The following is a 16,753-nucleotide window of genomic DNA, read 5'->3' on the forward strand; positions in this document are numbered from 1 at the left end:
GAGAACCTCTAAGTCAAGTGTAGGGAAGATCACTGTAGAAAGTTTGCTTGTGTGCGAAACTAGGATAGGGCAGGCGGATTCTCAATGCAGAACAAGGAAACCTATTAAGTTTTGAAATATAGGGGGTGGGCTGATAAACCTTCAGGAGGTGGTAGGGTTTTCCCTGCTGAAGGCTGGGATCCCCAAAACCAAGATCTTAGGGGTCCCAGAATGTTTGGTGCAACGTGTGCAGTCAGATGCAAAGCCCAGGGAAATCTAATAACTTGAGGTAATCACCACGATCCACAGAACATATGTGGGTGGGGTGGGGTGGAGAGGAAGAAGCCCCAACACCACAAGATTGCCGAAGTTTTATTCTGTGGGGGTGGTCATGAGAGCAAACAGATCTCTGAGTTTGGGGAAAATCAGGCACACCCGTTCCAAACAGACTATAGGTTCCAGGAAGGGGGGGATGCTAGATCGTGAGCTTCTTTTCAGTAGCAGCCGTTCCAGAACAACTTCATAGATTCCTAGGTGTGTCCCCCTTTTTTGGTGCAATCCCTCCTGTGTGTTCTCTCCTCCGAGCAGCAGAGCCAGGGTTTTGTTGGCTTGTGAGGGGGTGGGGAATGGTCAGGATCCCGCAGGAACCGCCTCTAAGCCGTGGCGGAGAAAAGGGTCCCGTAACGGGAAGCGGCTGCAGACTTTGGTCCCAGCGGGCGCCGGGAGCCACGAGGCTTCAAGCAAAGGGCAGAGCTGCTGCGCCCGACGCCGACGTCGCCACCACCGCCTCCCCGGAGCCAGGCCAGGCGAGGCTGGGCTGTGCAGCAGAAGCGGCGGCGAAGGCGGCGGCGGCAGCAGCGCCTCTGTCAATCAGGCGGACTTCCCTCCCGCACGCCGCGCGCTTCCCAGCCAGCCGCCTGCTGGTGTATCTGCTGCCTTCGCCGGAGAGAGCGGCCGCTCACCGAGCGCTGGAGAGGAGGAGGAGGGCGGATGCGCCAGGGCGAGTGCCGGCGGGGCTGAAGGTTCCCCGCCGCGGGCAAGAGGGCGGCGCCGGCTGCCCTCCAATGTGGCCGGAGCCCCCTGCAGGGCACTTTGGGCAGCCTCCCGAGGCTGCGCGACGCCTGCGATGGGTTCTCCGGGCGGGATCGCCGCGCTCCTCGCCGCCGCCTGCTGCTGCTGCTCCTGGGCGCTCCTTCTGGCCCCGGGGGCCCCGCAGAGTCCCGGGCAGGGAGGTAAGTGCTACGGGAGCCCCTCGGCTGCACCCGCCCCCCGCCCCGAAGAGAGCCGCCACCACCTCCTGGCCCGGGTCTCCCTCGCTGGGGTGCTCCCTCGCTCTCGCTCAACTTCGCCGGCGAAGCACTCCCCCCCCCCTTTCCGCCAGCCAGACTTCTCTGCGCCACGCGGACCGAAGGGCTCGGAGGGGGTTCCTCGCGTCGCCACGTGGGGCTGGCTACTTTTGGCGTGCTGTCCCGTGGGGCACGGGATGGGATCGGGGGGCGAACGAGAGAGAGCGGGGTGGGGTGAGGGAAGAAATCGCTTGTTGGATCGCACTATATCTCTTGAGAGCGGGGCGCGGGACTGGGAGAGTTTCCTGCTGAAGTGGGAACCTCGAATGAACTCTGTTTACAGTCGGGCGCATGTGGCAAGATCCGAGCTGAACGTGTCAATTCTTGGAATTCCATGTGCGGAATAAAACACCTGGCAGAGCCTTAAGTTTTCTTCCCTGCTGTTGTTTGAATTAAAATAGAAGGGGAACTGAGTCAAGCGGTTGACATGGATTTTTTTAAAAATAAATAAACAATTGAAAAAACCCTTTCCATTGTGACTGCTAACCACAAGCTTTTAAGCTTCCTTCGCTTGTCAACCACATCGTGATTTGGGAAGGGGGGGAATTAAGCATGTCAAAGTTTTAAAGTTGATGTGACAGTAAACTTTCTGCCTTTGGAAAGCCTCACTCGGGGCATCTCTCTCTCTCTTGGCAGCCCTAGCTGAAAAACGGAATTGCTGGAGAGAGAGAATGTGCTGATCTCCTTTTTGGGAGACGTTGTGTCTTCCCCGAGTGAAGGGTGGGAGCATCCTTGATGCCTGACCATCTCTGAATGGGGATGTCTGCAAGATGGGCTCTGTTGCTAAAACAGCTGGAAAGATGATGTCGGGTGCCTGACTCCCCTTTTCTCTGAAATTCCCTCTGCTCTGTGTTAACCCCATAGTTGAATGAACATTGATGGTGCCTGACACATTAAGAAAGGGAAGGGATGCCCGCTTCAGGCAATGGTGGGATGCAGCGCAGTGATCTCAAGGAGGGGAAACTCAGTGTGACATTAATTATTACTCATTATTTACACACGCTCTCTCTTTCTCTCTCCCTAGATTATCTTCTGGGAGATCTAGAAGAATACAGGCTTGTCATCCCAACTAGCACAGACTCAGAGGGCAGGTTCCTCTCCAATGTCGTATCGGGAGCTGCAAAGAGGCGCTTTCGAAGGGACACAGGGGCTTCTCTGCACAAAGCTGCAAGCGAGCCAATTTTTTACAATGTCACTGTTTTTGGAAGAGAATTTCACTTTAGACTGAGACCAAACTCTAGGCTGGTGGCTCCTGGAGCAACTGTTGAATGGCAGGAGGATTCCAACCTCACTTACATTGAACCTCTCCATGGGAATTGCTTCTATGTTGGGGATATCACCGACTTGCCTAATGCTTCTGTGGCGATAAGCAATTGTGATGGGCTGGTAAGATGCTTTGTTGTTTATGTAGCTAAGAGGATGAATGGCTTTCTTTCTTATGTAGAAGGTGTGGATCTTCTGCCTTCCAAAAAATAAAAATAAATCACACCTCAGTTGTTATATTAATTGTGAAATCAAATAAAGGAAATGTTCCCTGACATGAACTAGGGTGTGATGAAGCAGAAAGCTCACTTTATAGGTAGCAGAGGAGCCAGTTCACTCTGAACTGACACGTAACTGCTGTGACAAATCACTAATTATCAACAGGAAACTCTAGATAGCCCTCCTGAAGCTTCTCAGCACATCTAAAACAGTGACCTGATGCCGTCATCTGCACATTTTCCATATTTGCAATATTCTCTGCCATTTTCAATTTAGCAGCGGCCATGGAAGTGTGTGTGTTTAAAGGACAAGATAATAAGGCTGAAAGACAGGCTCTGTGGTAAATTGATTGGGTTTTTTGTATTTGGAAATGAAATTTGTTCAGAGGTTGGGGTCAGGTCTTTATTCTTTTGGAAGGTGTCTTCCTCATGACAGTTCTCCTATCTGTCTACTCAGTCATGGGAAATCCAGAAGGTATATGGACTTCCTATGCTTATGTACCTTATATGGTGATTCTATGTGTTTGAGGAGCTGTTTATTTATACATATATAAAGGTAAAGGGACCCCTGACCATTAGGTCCAGTCGTGACCGACTCTAGGGTTGCACGCTCATCTCGCATTATTGGCCGAGGGAGCCGGCGTATAGCTTCCAGGTCATGTGGCCAGCATGACAAAGCCGCTTCTGGCAAACCAGAGCAGCACATGGAAACACCGTTTACCTTCCCGCTGTAGCAGTTCCTATTTATCTACTTGCATTTTGACGTGCTTTCAAACTGCTAGGTTGGCAGGAGCTGGGACCAAGCAACGGGAGCTCACCCCGTCACAGGGATTGGAACCGCCGACCTTCTGATCAGCAAGCCCTAGGCTCAGTGGTTTAACCCTATAGTCAGAAGTAAATTCCAGTTTTCCATTCCTTAGCCATGTGGCAAGGCCAAACTGTGTTTCTTAAGCTATATTTTTAAAAACCCAATTTTTATGCAGAGCAAAGTTTGCTTAGTTTTACTTTGGGGGATGAACTTCTAATTACATCCAGTATCATCTTGTTTATATTGTTTGAGATAGAAAAGAGGCTTCCTAATGTACAGCTGGTACTACTTATATGATAAATGGATTTAAGCCTAGATCATGACCTTCCTGGGCTGTCTGAGTTCTGCTCAGAATCTGATTAAAAAGAAAGAGGCATGGGGTGGAGATGTGGTTGTCAACTTTTGCGGATGTTGTGGATGGGTGTGAGTTCCTGTACTCTTATTAGCAGCTTGGGCCACAAGGCATTTAGCAGATAAAACATTTGATACCATTTCAACTCCTGAACCATCCCTGCATCCCATGGCAGAAAACTCTTGGCATTGCTGGTTGGAGGTCACCCCAATCGACAAGGTCTGTTGGACAAGTTTATCCTCCTACCCATTTAACCTCCTTCATGATGGAATTATGAACCAGTAGTATAAGAATGCCTAACCAGTGGTGTTTTCAGCGCAAAAGCCGGGGGGGGGGGCGCTGGCAAAAGAGAAAGGTATGCTTTTCTTTCTATATCCTAGAATGTACTTGAGCCACTTTTTGTTATTCAGATGGTGGTCTGGAGATGGCAAGTGTTTTTCAGACATAGATTCCATAGCAAAGTTGATGCCACCAACTAGTAAAGCCCCAAAGTTATGGAGCACATGCAGCCAGACACAGGATTCTATACATGCCTGGGTGGCTCACCTGTGCCCTCCCTCATTAGCCATGCTTGCTGGAACTGATGGGAGTTGTAGTTCAACAACATTTGGGGTCACAGGTTAAGCACTCCTGATGTACAGGTATGCACATTTAAAAATTACATATATGTAATGCATAAAATAAAAAAGAGATGTAATACAGTGCTGAGTAATATGTAATATACTGTAGATATGTGGTACGGATGATTGAGTGGAATTCAAAATAGTGCTAAGTGAGGTATTTGTGTGTGGAACAAAGTCTCTCATGCAACAAGACTTTTCCATCCTCTTCTCCCCCTGTGTACACCACAACCTGTTTTGCCTGAGGTGTTCTGGGGTTTTCCCCAACTCTCCAGAGCAGAGAGTTCGTGCATGCACATGAAAGCTCATACCTATGGCAAACTTAGTTGGTCTTTAAGGTGCTACTGGAAGGATTTTTTTATTTTGTTTTGACTGCGTCAGACCAACACGGCTACCTACCTGTCTCCAGAGCAGAAACTGGCCTGTTTCATAATAATGGGATGAAAAAACCACAAAGCTCTTCCTCTTGTCCCACGTGAGGATTCTCCATGATAACCCCCCTCCATGCCATACATTTTAAAGCAGCAGCTGGATGATCACATAAGACTATATCCTGCATCGGTAGGCAGTTGGGATACATGGCTGTGGGAGGTCCCTTCAAGCTCTATGATTGCATGAGAAATGGCAAGCCTTGTGAATTAATTCAAAACCACAACATTATCATCTTACCTGATTCCACCAGTGATCGGCCATCTTTAAAATGTGTGTTGAATTTGGACCTTACCTGTGGCAGTCCTGAGAGACAAAAGTAAAGCGAATTAAGGTTGTAGCTCTGAAAGCCATTTGCTTAAAAGTAATTCCATTGAAATCGATGCAACTTCTTGCAGATGGTTTGTATTGTAAAGCTAGGCAAAAATCTGTATATGAATTTCAGACTTTTTAGTTAGTGAGTTTGGTCATGGTCATTTTATTTCAGCAGTGAGGATTTGCATGTTGGTTGTTCTGAAGGCTTCTGCTTTTAGTTCTGCATCTTCCTGCTTTTTTGAATTGGTCTTAGGTTTTTAAACATTGGGCTTGGTGTCTGGTTCTGTCAGCAAAATCTCTAATATGCTTACTCAGAAGTAAGTTCCATTGAGCTCAAATGCTGTGTAATTATTACAATAGACTCTTAGAAGCACACCTGAGTCTCTTGCAGTATTTGTGTTGTGTGGTTGTTATTAATGCAGGAGAGAAGAAGTTAGTGCAGTAGGACATTCTAACCAACTTTAGTTTTACAATTGTGTTCTAGCCTCTCACCGTGAGATGTTCATAATGGGAGGAAACGGCTTAAATGCCCAAACTGTGTCCTGATCAGATGCTGATATCTGACCAATCTAAACCTTGGAAATTATTATTATTTAATAAATTTGTATACCGCCCTATAGCTGCAAGTCTCAGGGAGGTTCACGAGGTAAATGTGACATGTGGGCCTATGCGAGGTACTAGCAGCCAGTCAGGAGACTCCCTGGTATGTGTTCTTAGATCGGGCATCCCCAAACTGCAGCCCTCCAGATGTTTTGGCCTACGACTCCCATGATCCCTAGCTAACAGGACCAGTGGTCGGGGAAGACGGGAATTGTAGTCCAAAACATCTGGAGGGCCGAAGTTTGGGGATGCCTGTCTTAGATGTTTAGGGGATAGGAGCCTGCCTTTCATTAAAACATACATATTGGCTGAGAAGGAAAGACTGGCATAAGGGCTGTAGCTCAGTGGTAGAGCATTTGCCTCACATGCAGAAAGTCCCAGGTTCAACTCCCAGCATTTCCAGGTACCACTGGGAGAGACTCCCTGTCTGAACCCCTAGAAATCCACTGCTACTCAGGCATACCTGGAGGTTAGTCCTCAGAATGCACACAGTCCCACGGGTAATACTAGAGAGTAGCCAGAAGGTCCAAATGGTAAAATAGTAGTCCTGGTCCAATACAATGAGCAATCTCCCAAGTCAACCTGCCAGGTCAGGTTCCTGCTACTGCAGAAGATCTAGGGTTGGAACACCTGGGGTTAGTTCTGAAGTCACAGTCTGGTGACATTCCCAAAGCAGCCAGGCTGTGGTCCATCAACAGAAAAAAGGCCTTGCTCCCCTTTCATCCTTCCCAAACTTGATTGACGCACCTGAGTTCACTCCAGCTGAGCAGCTGTCCCTCTCCCCTTGACGAAGCATGTGATCCTCACCTACCCTGAGCCTAATCTAGCTGAGTGACCACAACCTCCTCCCACACCTAAAGAGTTCCATGTTCTCCACCTGGTTCTGTGTTCCCTTGCCTGCCTCAGTCTCCTGAATGAGTGCACTTCTTGCTGTTTCCAATGCCTCCGAGCCTGCTGTGTCCTTGGAGACGGGGGCACCTCTGGTTCTGGTGATGTGTCTCTTTCCCCTAGCTCCTGTGAACTGCCAGCAGCTCCTTTGATGTTGTCCAGTGTCCCGTGAGTACCTCCTAAGTCCCCAACCTCCCCTTCCCTATATTCAGCTTGCCCTGGTATGTACAAGTTGTGGCTACACCCCTCGCCGGGATCCTCCTCCACTTCCTCAGTGTGTTGCCAGCTCATGACAGTAGACAATACTGAGCATAGGGGGTCCTATAGGGGGAGCCAGGTCCCCCCCAAAGTTTATGGGCATTGCCGCTCAAATGGTGTGCATGCCACCATGTCATGTGATCAATTATGTAGGCGGGGCTCCCCCCCAATGGTTTATTCAAGTTAGCCCTGATACTGAGCTATATAAACCAATAGTCTGACTCACAGGCAGCTCCCTAGCTGTGGCAGACAGGATTTCTGTACAAAGGGGGAGAGTGAAACCAAGCGAGCTTTGCTCTTTAATAAGTCTCAAACTCCTTTTTATAAAAATAGGGGGGGGGACACACTCCAAAATAATCCCTAAAAGATATTTGAGGAAAGCCAATTCTCTGGCTGCTTTCCCAGATGCTAATTTGCCTAGGAATGCCTGGTATAGCAGTAGTGCTATTTAAGCTTCCTTAATAGTAGTGACCGCAGTACAAGGCACATCTTGGTGAGTTAATGACCATCAGTGCCTTCCAGCCAGTCATTAATATCGAGGAAGGAGCTTGTGCTCTGACTGCGACTGCTTGAGGCCCGTGTGCCCAGTGACCTAACAAAGCCCTTTCCATGTGCGCAGCGCTTGCATGCATCTTCCCAGGGCAGAGAGAGAGACACCACAACGGAAAGGTCAAAAGGAAAGGGAAGGAAGCAAAGACTAGATGAGTTTCTGAACAGTATGACTTTGTAGGTAGGTGGGAATAGCAGGGGCTATTAGCCAAGGTCATCAGGGGAGCTATGTTTGCGGTTATCTGTAGAGACTTTGGAAGAATCTGCCTTATACCAGATCAGGCTTACAGTATTTGGTTAGCTCAGTCTTGTTCAGCCTGACTGGCAGCAACTCTTTGGACATTGTGGCAAGAAAGAGGATCTTTCACTGGTAACCAGCTGCTTACTGGTGTTTTTTTTTTAAAAAAAATTAAAAGAAAATGACAGATGGCTGGGATCGAACATGGAACCTACTGCATGCAAAACATTTAGTCTACAAAAAACTTTAAACTTTCCATTGCCAGAAGCTGGGAATGAATGGCAGGAAACCCAGTGTTACTTCCTTTCCCTCTTGAATAATTCCTTTTTCTCTTTGTCACTGGAGATATGATGTTTTCACAAATGGATATTGTTGGGCTGCTTTGATGAGACCTTTCTGAACTTGATTGGAAAATATCCAACAAATCTGTTTCGATGTTTTCCTCAACCTTCTGGAGTAGGTTTGGGGGCGACTTGGGGGAGGGCACACGTGGAGAGGAGACTAGGGAGGGGAAGATCTGTTGTGCAGCTAGAAGTCCTTGTCTTAGTGGAACTACCTCTTAGGATTTGGTTAGGATGCTTTGTTTCAGAATAGCTGGGTGACCACTTGATACTGCACTCTTCGCCACCTTTTCTTTCTCCTGTAAACATGCACCCAGATTCCTGCTTGCATGATGTGCAACTGGCCATATGAAGGATGTGAGGATTGTTACTTGAGAGTTAGCAACACACCAGAAAGGCCAGGCATAGGCAAACTCGGCCCTCCAGATGTTCTGGGACTACAACTCCCATCATCCCTAGGTAACAGGACCAGTGGTCAGGGATGGTGGGAGCTGTAGTCCCAAAACATCTGGAGGGCCGAGTTTGCCTATGCCTGAGAAAGGCCATGGGAGTGCCTGCTGTTGGACACAAGCTTCTAGCGCTGCAAATGCAGTCAGCATTGTAAGATAAACAGCAATGCAGAGAATTCTTAGGCGTATTTTTCCTTTGCAGTTCAAGCAATGTGACGCTTGCTTTTAACTTCTCCCACCTTATAAGTAGTGACCTCAAATCTAACATTGTATATTTCATAGGAATTGCCATTAATTGTGGGTGGGTGAGGGGAGCATGTCCAATTTAGATAACATTTTTATTGCATCATGAAGCATCAATATAAATCAAACATCTTGTTTATCTCTACTACATTTCTTTCAATCTGAGGTGTATTTGGGTGAATAAAAGTGCACATTCCCCATCTAAATTATGGTGCAACTGGTCATGAATAATTCCATGCCACTAGAACTGGGTTTGGATGTACATACAAGTAACAGCATACATGGCTAAAGTGAGTCTTTGGTTGCAAGAAAACCATCATATATTTAATATATATAAATTGCACTTTAAATAGAGACTGTGAAAATAAAGATCCATTATGCACCCTTTCTAAAGTGTATGAAAGCTCTTGATGAAGACCAGACAACAGTTTCTGGCTGTACTCTCTTTCTCAGAAATGTCAAGCATCTTCTGCTATCTTGTTTGTTTAATTTTGCTTTTCGGCCTTCCTTGCTATCTTGTGTTGCGTATGGCAAAATTGTGGTCAGGAGGATAATAGGATATTATCCTAGGCTAGTCATGTTCTCATCGTGGTTTAATAGATGTGCACTACAAATGATTCCATTTGTTTTATCTGCATCGGTGAATTTTCAGCATCTTCATAGTCAACGCACACACTTCAAGGCCTTATTATTACAACCCGGCAGCTCACATTTGCATTAAGCTGAAGTTTGCCTTGTACCGCATTACATCTTTCGTGGCATTTATTCATGGTAAAAAAATGATGATGAAGAAGAAGAGGCAGGTTTTCTTTTTAGTTCTGTTGTGTTAGTCTGAAAAAGGGCACCACCTCTTTGGTGTTGTAGCAAATTAAACTAGACAATGGGAAACATGTAGACACGGTTTGCAAAAACTGCATTTCATTGCTTTCTAAACGGCTGTTTGTCATTCTAAATGGGGTCACAGCCTCAGTTTATGTGATCACCAATGGCTCCTAGAATACTGAGAAGGACAAAAAATAGACAAACAAAATAACTTAGATCATCCTGGAGGGTGGGCACTTGTCCTCTGCTCAAAACAGTCCTGTACTTGAAGCGCAGCATGGTTTAAGTCAGGCATAGGCAACCTTGGCTCTCCAGATGTTTTGGAACTACAACTCCCATGATCCCTGACCACTGGCTCTATTACCTAGGGATCATGGGAGTTGTAGTTCCAAAACATCTGGAGAGCCAAGGTTGCCTATGCCTGGTCTAAGTCCATGCTAAGATAAAGAAGGGCAGCCCCAGTCACAGAAGGACTGAGCAGACAAACCACTGATGTAGTGATTGTAGTAGAGGCAGTCCCTTTAGAGATGATCCCTGGTGTGAGGGGGCGGCAGTGCTGGCCCAAGGCATTCTGGTCCCTGAGGCGAACCACAAAATAGGGCCTCCTTCCTCACCAAGGAAGAAGGAAAGAAGGGTGGATGAAAATCTGCATCAGGAACAAGGCAGGGGGAATAAAGATCTGCATCAGGACCTGCTGCTCCTATTGATGTTGCCACCTGAGATGGTTGCCTCACTTTGCCTCATGAGTGGACCAGATCTGAAGTGGGTGGGGGAGTGGAGCCTGACTAGTTGAAGCAGCTCCAACAGGGAGCTGATCTCCCTTGCAGTGCAGTGCTTGCTAATTAGTGAAGCCACTAAGCCAAGTCTTGTGTCAAGGTGTTGAACCCAAACTTATTACACGGCACCAGAAATGGAGACCACAGGGCTTCTGAGGCAATGTGCCACTTTCTTCTGCCTTGGGGCAACTGACTACGATGGGCAAGAAGGGCCCCACCCAAAGACCTGTGGCCTCTTCTCAATTCAGCAGCAGAAGCGCCAGCTTCTACTGTATTTAAATTATGGCCATTATTTCTAAATTTGCATCTATACATATAAACCAACATATGCAATCTGTGTCCTTTTTTGTGTGGTGGTGATGATGCACACTTTGTCCCTTTGTTCTTATGGCTGCAGAGAAAATCCTGGAATATAAACCTTAATGGTCTGCCTTTATGCCTCTTAATGTATATGTGTGTGCTATTATTTGTTTGTTTCTTGATGGCACTATGCACTTTTTCTTTCCATTCTTGTTTTTTAAAATGTTTCAAGCAGCTGACATACCGGTGTCAAATACTAATGGAAAACACAACCAAAGTTCAGATTTCATAATAATGTAGCATTCTGGTTAGATCGCTTTGTGATGCTTGAGTGTGATAGGCTTTGCTCCTCTTTGCTGCATTCTTTCTTTGCCTGTGAGTTCATAGAATTGTAGAGTCAGAAGGGACCCTAAGTGCCATCCTGCCCACAGCCATCCCTGGGTGGGCTTGAACCACCAACCTTCAGGTTAACATCCAGGCTCATTAATAATAATAATAATAATAATAATAATAATAATAATAATAAACAATATATTATTATTTATACCCCGCCCATCTAGCCGGGTTCCCCCAGCCACTCTGGGCGGCTTCCAACAAAATATTAAAATACAGAAATTCATCAAACATTAAAAGCTTCCCTAAACAGGGCTGCCTTGAGATGCCTTCTAAAGGTCTGGTAATTGTTGTTCTCTTTGACCTCTGGTGGGAGGGCATTCCACAGGGTGGGTGCCACTACCGAGCCTGGTTCCCTGTAACTTGGCTTCTCGCAGCGAGGGAACCGCCAGAAGGCCCTCGGTGCTGGACCTCAGTGTCCGGGCAGAACGATGGGGGTGGAGACGCTCCTTCAGGTATACTGGACTGAGGCCGTTTAGGGCTTTAAAGGTCAATACCAACACTTTGAATTGTGCTCGGAAACGTACTGGGAGCCAATGCGGGTCTTTCAGGACCGGTGTTATGTGGTCTCGGTGGCTGCTCCCAGTCACTAGTCTAGCTGCCGCATTCTGGATTAATTGTAGTTTCCGGGTCACCTTCAAAGGTAGCCCCACGTAGAGTGGTATGCAGTAGTCCAAGCGAGAGATAACTAGAGCATGCACCACTCTGGCGAGACAGTCCACGGGTAGGTAGGGTCTCATCCTGAGTACCAGATGGAGCTGGTAGACAGCCGCCCTGGACACAGAATTGACCTGTGCCTCCATGGACAGCTGTGAGTCCAAAATGACTCCCAGGCTGCGCACCTGGTCCTTCAGGGGCACAGTTACCCCATTCAGGACCAGGGAGTCCTCCACACCTGCCCGCCTCTTATCCCCCACAAACAGTACTCCTGTCTTGTCAGGATTCAATCTCAATCTGTTAGCCGCCATCCATCCTCCAACCGTGCTCACTAGAGGCTCCTCTAGGAGTGAAGTTCTGACACAGACAACCATAGGGTCTGGTCCCAGGCCAGCACTCAGCAGAGGCAACTGCTCTCCCAACACCAGCAATGCTGCAGCTTCCCTGGGTAGGGCAGGAATAGGCAGGGCAGCATGGATGCACTGGCATGAGTGCTGGATTGGTTCTGCAGCTACATCCGTACAGCCACAACCTTGCCACCCTGGCCTGCCCCATCTGTGTCCAGGGAAGCTGCAGTGATGCAGGTTTTGGGAGGACATCTCCGTTCCATCTCACCAGATGCTACTGGGTGAGCTGGTATTATTGTGATGGTTGTTATTGCTATTAATTTTATTATTTGTACCGCGCCATCTGACAGGGTTGCCTCAGTCACTCAAGGCGGCTTCCAACAAAAAATAAAAACACAGTGAGATATCAAACATTTAGAACTTACCTATACAGGGTTGCCTTCAGGTATCTTCTAAAAGTCTTATAGTTATTTATCTCCTTGACATCTGATGGTAGATAGCTTAGCTTCCTTTTTTAAAAAAATAATAATTAAGACCAACGTTTAGGAACTTTCTTGTAGCAAACCTGCTTTGCTCTTCTACAAAATACACAAGAGAGAGGACAAATGAGAGCCACACTCAGTGGGGCTACTGCACTAGGCAAGTATCAGATGGGAAACCAGTCTGTTTTGTTATAGACCCTTCAGATACAGTCCATATCCCAACACAACTGTAGAGGCACCTGCTTAAAAACGATGCTGGCCTGTTTCCAGAATCAAGTCTTCAGGCTAGCTGGCCTCCACATTTTGATCCACCAGGTATACTGAACCTGCTACCTTCCCAGCATCTTGATTACATAAGCACAAGCTGGCAAAACAGAGCAGCTATTCAACAGAAATTCAGACTTTTGCTGGCATACATTATCCTTTAGAGGAAAATATCCTGTTATTGCTGTCAAGTCGTAACTTTTCTTGCTGTGTGCTCTGAATGCATCATATTCCCACTAGCTTTTCATCTGAGAATGGGATGGAATAATTTCCTGCATCAAACAGGTGGACACCATCTGGATGGAATGTTCCAAGGCAATCATAGCTGATATCTTAGCGTCACACAGTAAAGCCTCTGGATAAAATGGAGGTATTTGCTTCTTCAATGACTTTTCCGTTGTGCCCTATTGCTATGGTGATCACAAACCTGTTTAGCTCCTAAGCCATGCAGGAGGTAATTTTCTGTCCAAAGTTGTTGAAGCTACCAGTATGCCTTATGGCCTCTTGTAACTTTTCTGCATATTACACCAACCATATGCTCATATCCTCTCTGTACTTTAATTCCCTCTAAGTGCTCACTGTAGTAACTCCTTTAGACAAAATCATAATTACCTCAGCAGGCAAATAAAACATCTCGTTTGTGAAATGTTGGCTTCAGTCCTCAAACTGCTACCGTTCCAAACAGATTGCTGTATTTACTGTATGTGCATGCTTTTTACCCTTTGTGAGGTAGTGATTTTTTTCTGCAATGCTATCATTTCCTTAGTTGTATTCCACCTTTGAGTTCCCTGCTTATTTTTTTCTCTGAGCAGCTGCCGTCTGTTCAGTGCCTCAGAGAAATAACGGGATTCTTCTTTGCAGGGCTGCAGGGAGGTAACTGAGTAGTGTTAGTGACAGCCCTCTGGCTTTTAGACCATGTGCCAGGGGCATTGCTAGGAACTCAAAAGGGCTCTCAGGACACTGGCCGACAATACAAATTTCATAGATTTATTGAGTGCCTGAAGAGGGTGGGTGGGCAGGAATCTCACCAGTGCTGCACAAGGTTTTTGTTTTTTTTAAAAAATAAAAGTTTATTTAGCACCACCCCAGTTTCTGGTGCCTCAATGAAGCTGTTCGCCCCTGTCACTTGTAATGTTGTCTCCCACCCCCTCAGGATTTAGTTTAAAGCTCTCCTGCTCAGGTTCACGAGAACCTAATAGCTACAGCCACCTGCACTCAATAACACCAGGCAAAAGAAAACCTGCAGTTGACCAGGATTCTTTGGGGGGAACTGATGGTTTAAAGTGGTATGATACTGCTTTAAATATATAGTGCAGGTGGGGCCTCAGTTAGGGCCAGAAATACCTGGAGACTGTGTCATTACTCTGATGCAGAGACCTACTATTTCCCTTCCAGTATACCTTACCTGACACCACATTTTGATGATAAAAGAATGCCCCTCCTGGAAATGAAAGGTTAAATCTTTGTTTGCATTAAATGGGTCTCCTGCCTTAGAAATAAAAACAATGGCATTTAAAGAGCTGCTTCAGTCAAAAAGCTGACAGTTCAAGAGAATTTAGTCTAACATGGATGTATTCAAAAATCCCTTTACTCTTCTCACTAGGAGGGCATGGATTATTCACAACAGTGCTTGTTTCTTTAAAAGATGCATGTCAAAGATTTGGCAGCTTCTGCCCAATGCATCTTCTTGCAAAGAATATGTGACATTGCCTCCCCTCCAGTTCTTTTTATCTTTCACCCTCCTGTATAATGATACTGAGTCTTTCTTGTTCTCACATTGCAGAGCTGTCTCCAGGCTACCCAGGTGCAAAACCAGGCCTGTGAGCCAGACCATGTAGCGTAGCAGAGCAGATATTGTGGCTGGGAAGACAGACAGTTATTCAAATAGTCAGGCTCTTGTAGGTCAACGAGTAGCCTCATGATATACACCACTGGCACTAACTCCTGGGGGGCCTGGGCACCCATAAAATTTTCACTATGGTTGCCTGGCCTCTGCCTGCTGCTGCTGCCCTCTGTCTTACCTCCAACCTTACCCCAGTGCCAGGGTCTCTGCTGCGGGGTCTCTGTTGGTGCCCACCGCGGCTGCAGGCATGCACCCACACTCCGCTGCCCCATCCGACTGCTGCCGCAGAAGCACAGAAGTTGTGCAGGAGTGCAGCCATGGCATGCTTGTGATGTCACATTGTGTACACTGCTGGGCACCCACAGTCTGGGACCCAAGCCGGTGCCTCTACCTGCTAAGTTATATTCAGACCAGGTCACTGAAATTAATGGACTTGGACACATCTTGAGTCCATTGATTTACTCTGAGTCATAGAATGGCCCTCATTCCCTTTTGGGCAATGTTTGAGGGGCCATATGGTCGCGGTGGGCAGAGGTAAAAGTAGGAAGTGAAATGAATGAAATTTGCTTTTTTGCAGTACACTAGTTTAGACATAGACTCACACACTCCTCTCTGACCTCCATGAAGGAAAGGAGCGTCTCCACCCCCATTGTTCTACCCGGACACTGAGGTCCAGCGCCGAGGGCCTTCTGGCGGTTCCCTTGCTACGAGAAGCCAAGTTACAGGGAACCAGGCAGAGGGCCTTCTCGGTAGTGGCACCCACCCTGTGGAACGCCCTCCCACCAGAGGTCAAAGAGAACAATTACCAGACCTTTAGAAGGCATCTTAAGGCAGCCCTGTTTAGGGAAGCTTTTAATGTTTGATGGATTTCTGTATTTTAATGTTTTGTTGGGAGCCGCCCAGAGTGGCTGGGGGAACCCAGCCAGATGGGCAGGGTATTAATAAATTATTATTATTATTATTATTATTATTATTATTATTATTATTACTTATTATTTATTAACAGAGTTCAATGGCACATTCCAGCTAGGAAAAGCAGTTGGTGAGGGTATGAAACAAAGTGGGAGACTGGTGTGGCTTGGGAAGGCAGTGTGGCCTGGGAAGAGTCTCAAGGGCCACATAAAAGGCATCTAGGGCCACATTTGGCCCCGGAGTCTGAGATTCCCCACCTCTCAGATACCATCTGCCAAATCTCAGCTTTACCGACTTTGCAGGGTCGATGGTAAGATAAAAAGAGAGAAAGTAGATGATTGTAAAGAGGAAGTAACATTTCAAAGACATTCAGATTAAAGCACAGAGCTTGTGCTTGCACGAATCTTTTCCTGTTTTTGATATTTAATGTTCGACTATGATTTAAAAGCAAGGGTGATCTATTATGACAAATAAATGCTCTTTTTTGTGTGCTTCTAGTCAGCTAAAAAGGTTTCACGGGAGAACATTATTACATAAGACTTGTATCCTGATCGTTCAGCCTGATAAAATAGAAACTTGAATCTTTATGCAGATGATAAAGCCTGTGCCCATAAAATCCCCATGGCTGATAAGATTCCCTCAGATTTCCCTGCTTAATTATACATTTTTCCCTTTGTAGTGTTGACCCTGCCACTTCTGAGCAGAGCTCCCAAAGCAGCTTAACATTTGCCACACACAGAGAGACCTGCTCACCCTGTTGATTATAAACATGTTACCTTGTGAGATAATGAGCTGCTTATGCAAACTGCTGAGAGCGCTTCACACTGCCATATAAATGTTAAGTACTATTACTTTATTATTACTGTCACACATTGTGATGCTGGCACCTCATTAGTGCAAATCAGGGGCTCCTGATACCAACACCCTGAAAAACAAACTTAGGGCAAGATGTTGACAGTGAACCACCCTAGATGTTTTTGGAGCAATATTAATTGCCCAGCTGTTATCTTGTTCCTTGCTTACTGGATCCATGTATTACTATAATCACCCAGCAAATGTTT

General features: G+C 46.5%; 1 protein-coding gene across 1 annotated transcript in view; it reads left to right on the plus strand.

Annotated features, from left to right (window-relative positions):
- The first annotated feature begins 519 nt into the window (after positions 1-519).
- ADAMTS2 (ADAM metallopeptidase with thrombospondin type 1 motif 2) overlaps positions 520-16,753 on the plus strand; it is a 208,881-nt gene continuing 192,647 nt past the window's right edge. The window contains exons 1-2 of the mRNA XM_035105612.2: positions 520-1,211; positions 2,350-2,711. Coding sequence (XP_034961503.2) covers positions 1,106-1,211; positions 2,350-2,711 — 468 coding nt within the window. The 5' untranslated portion in view covers positions 520-1,105. The remainder of the gene's footprint in view (positions 1,212-2,349; positions 2,712-16,753) is intronic.

The sequence above is a fragment of the Zootoca vivipara genome, chromosome 2 (genome assembly GCF_963506605.1).
Source record: "Zootoca vivipara chromosome 2, rZooViv1.1, whole genome shotgun sequence".
NCBI classification, from domain to species: Eukaryota; Metazoa; Chordata; class Lepidosauria; order Squamata; family Lacertidae; genus Zootoca; species Zootoca vivipara.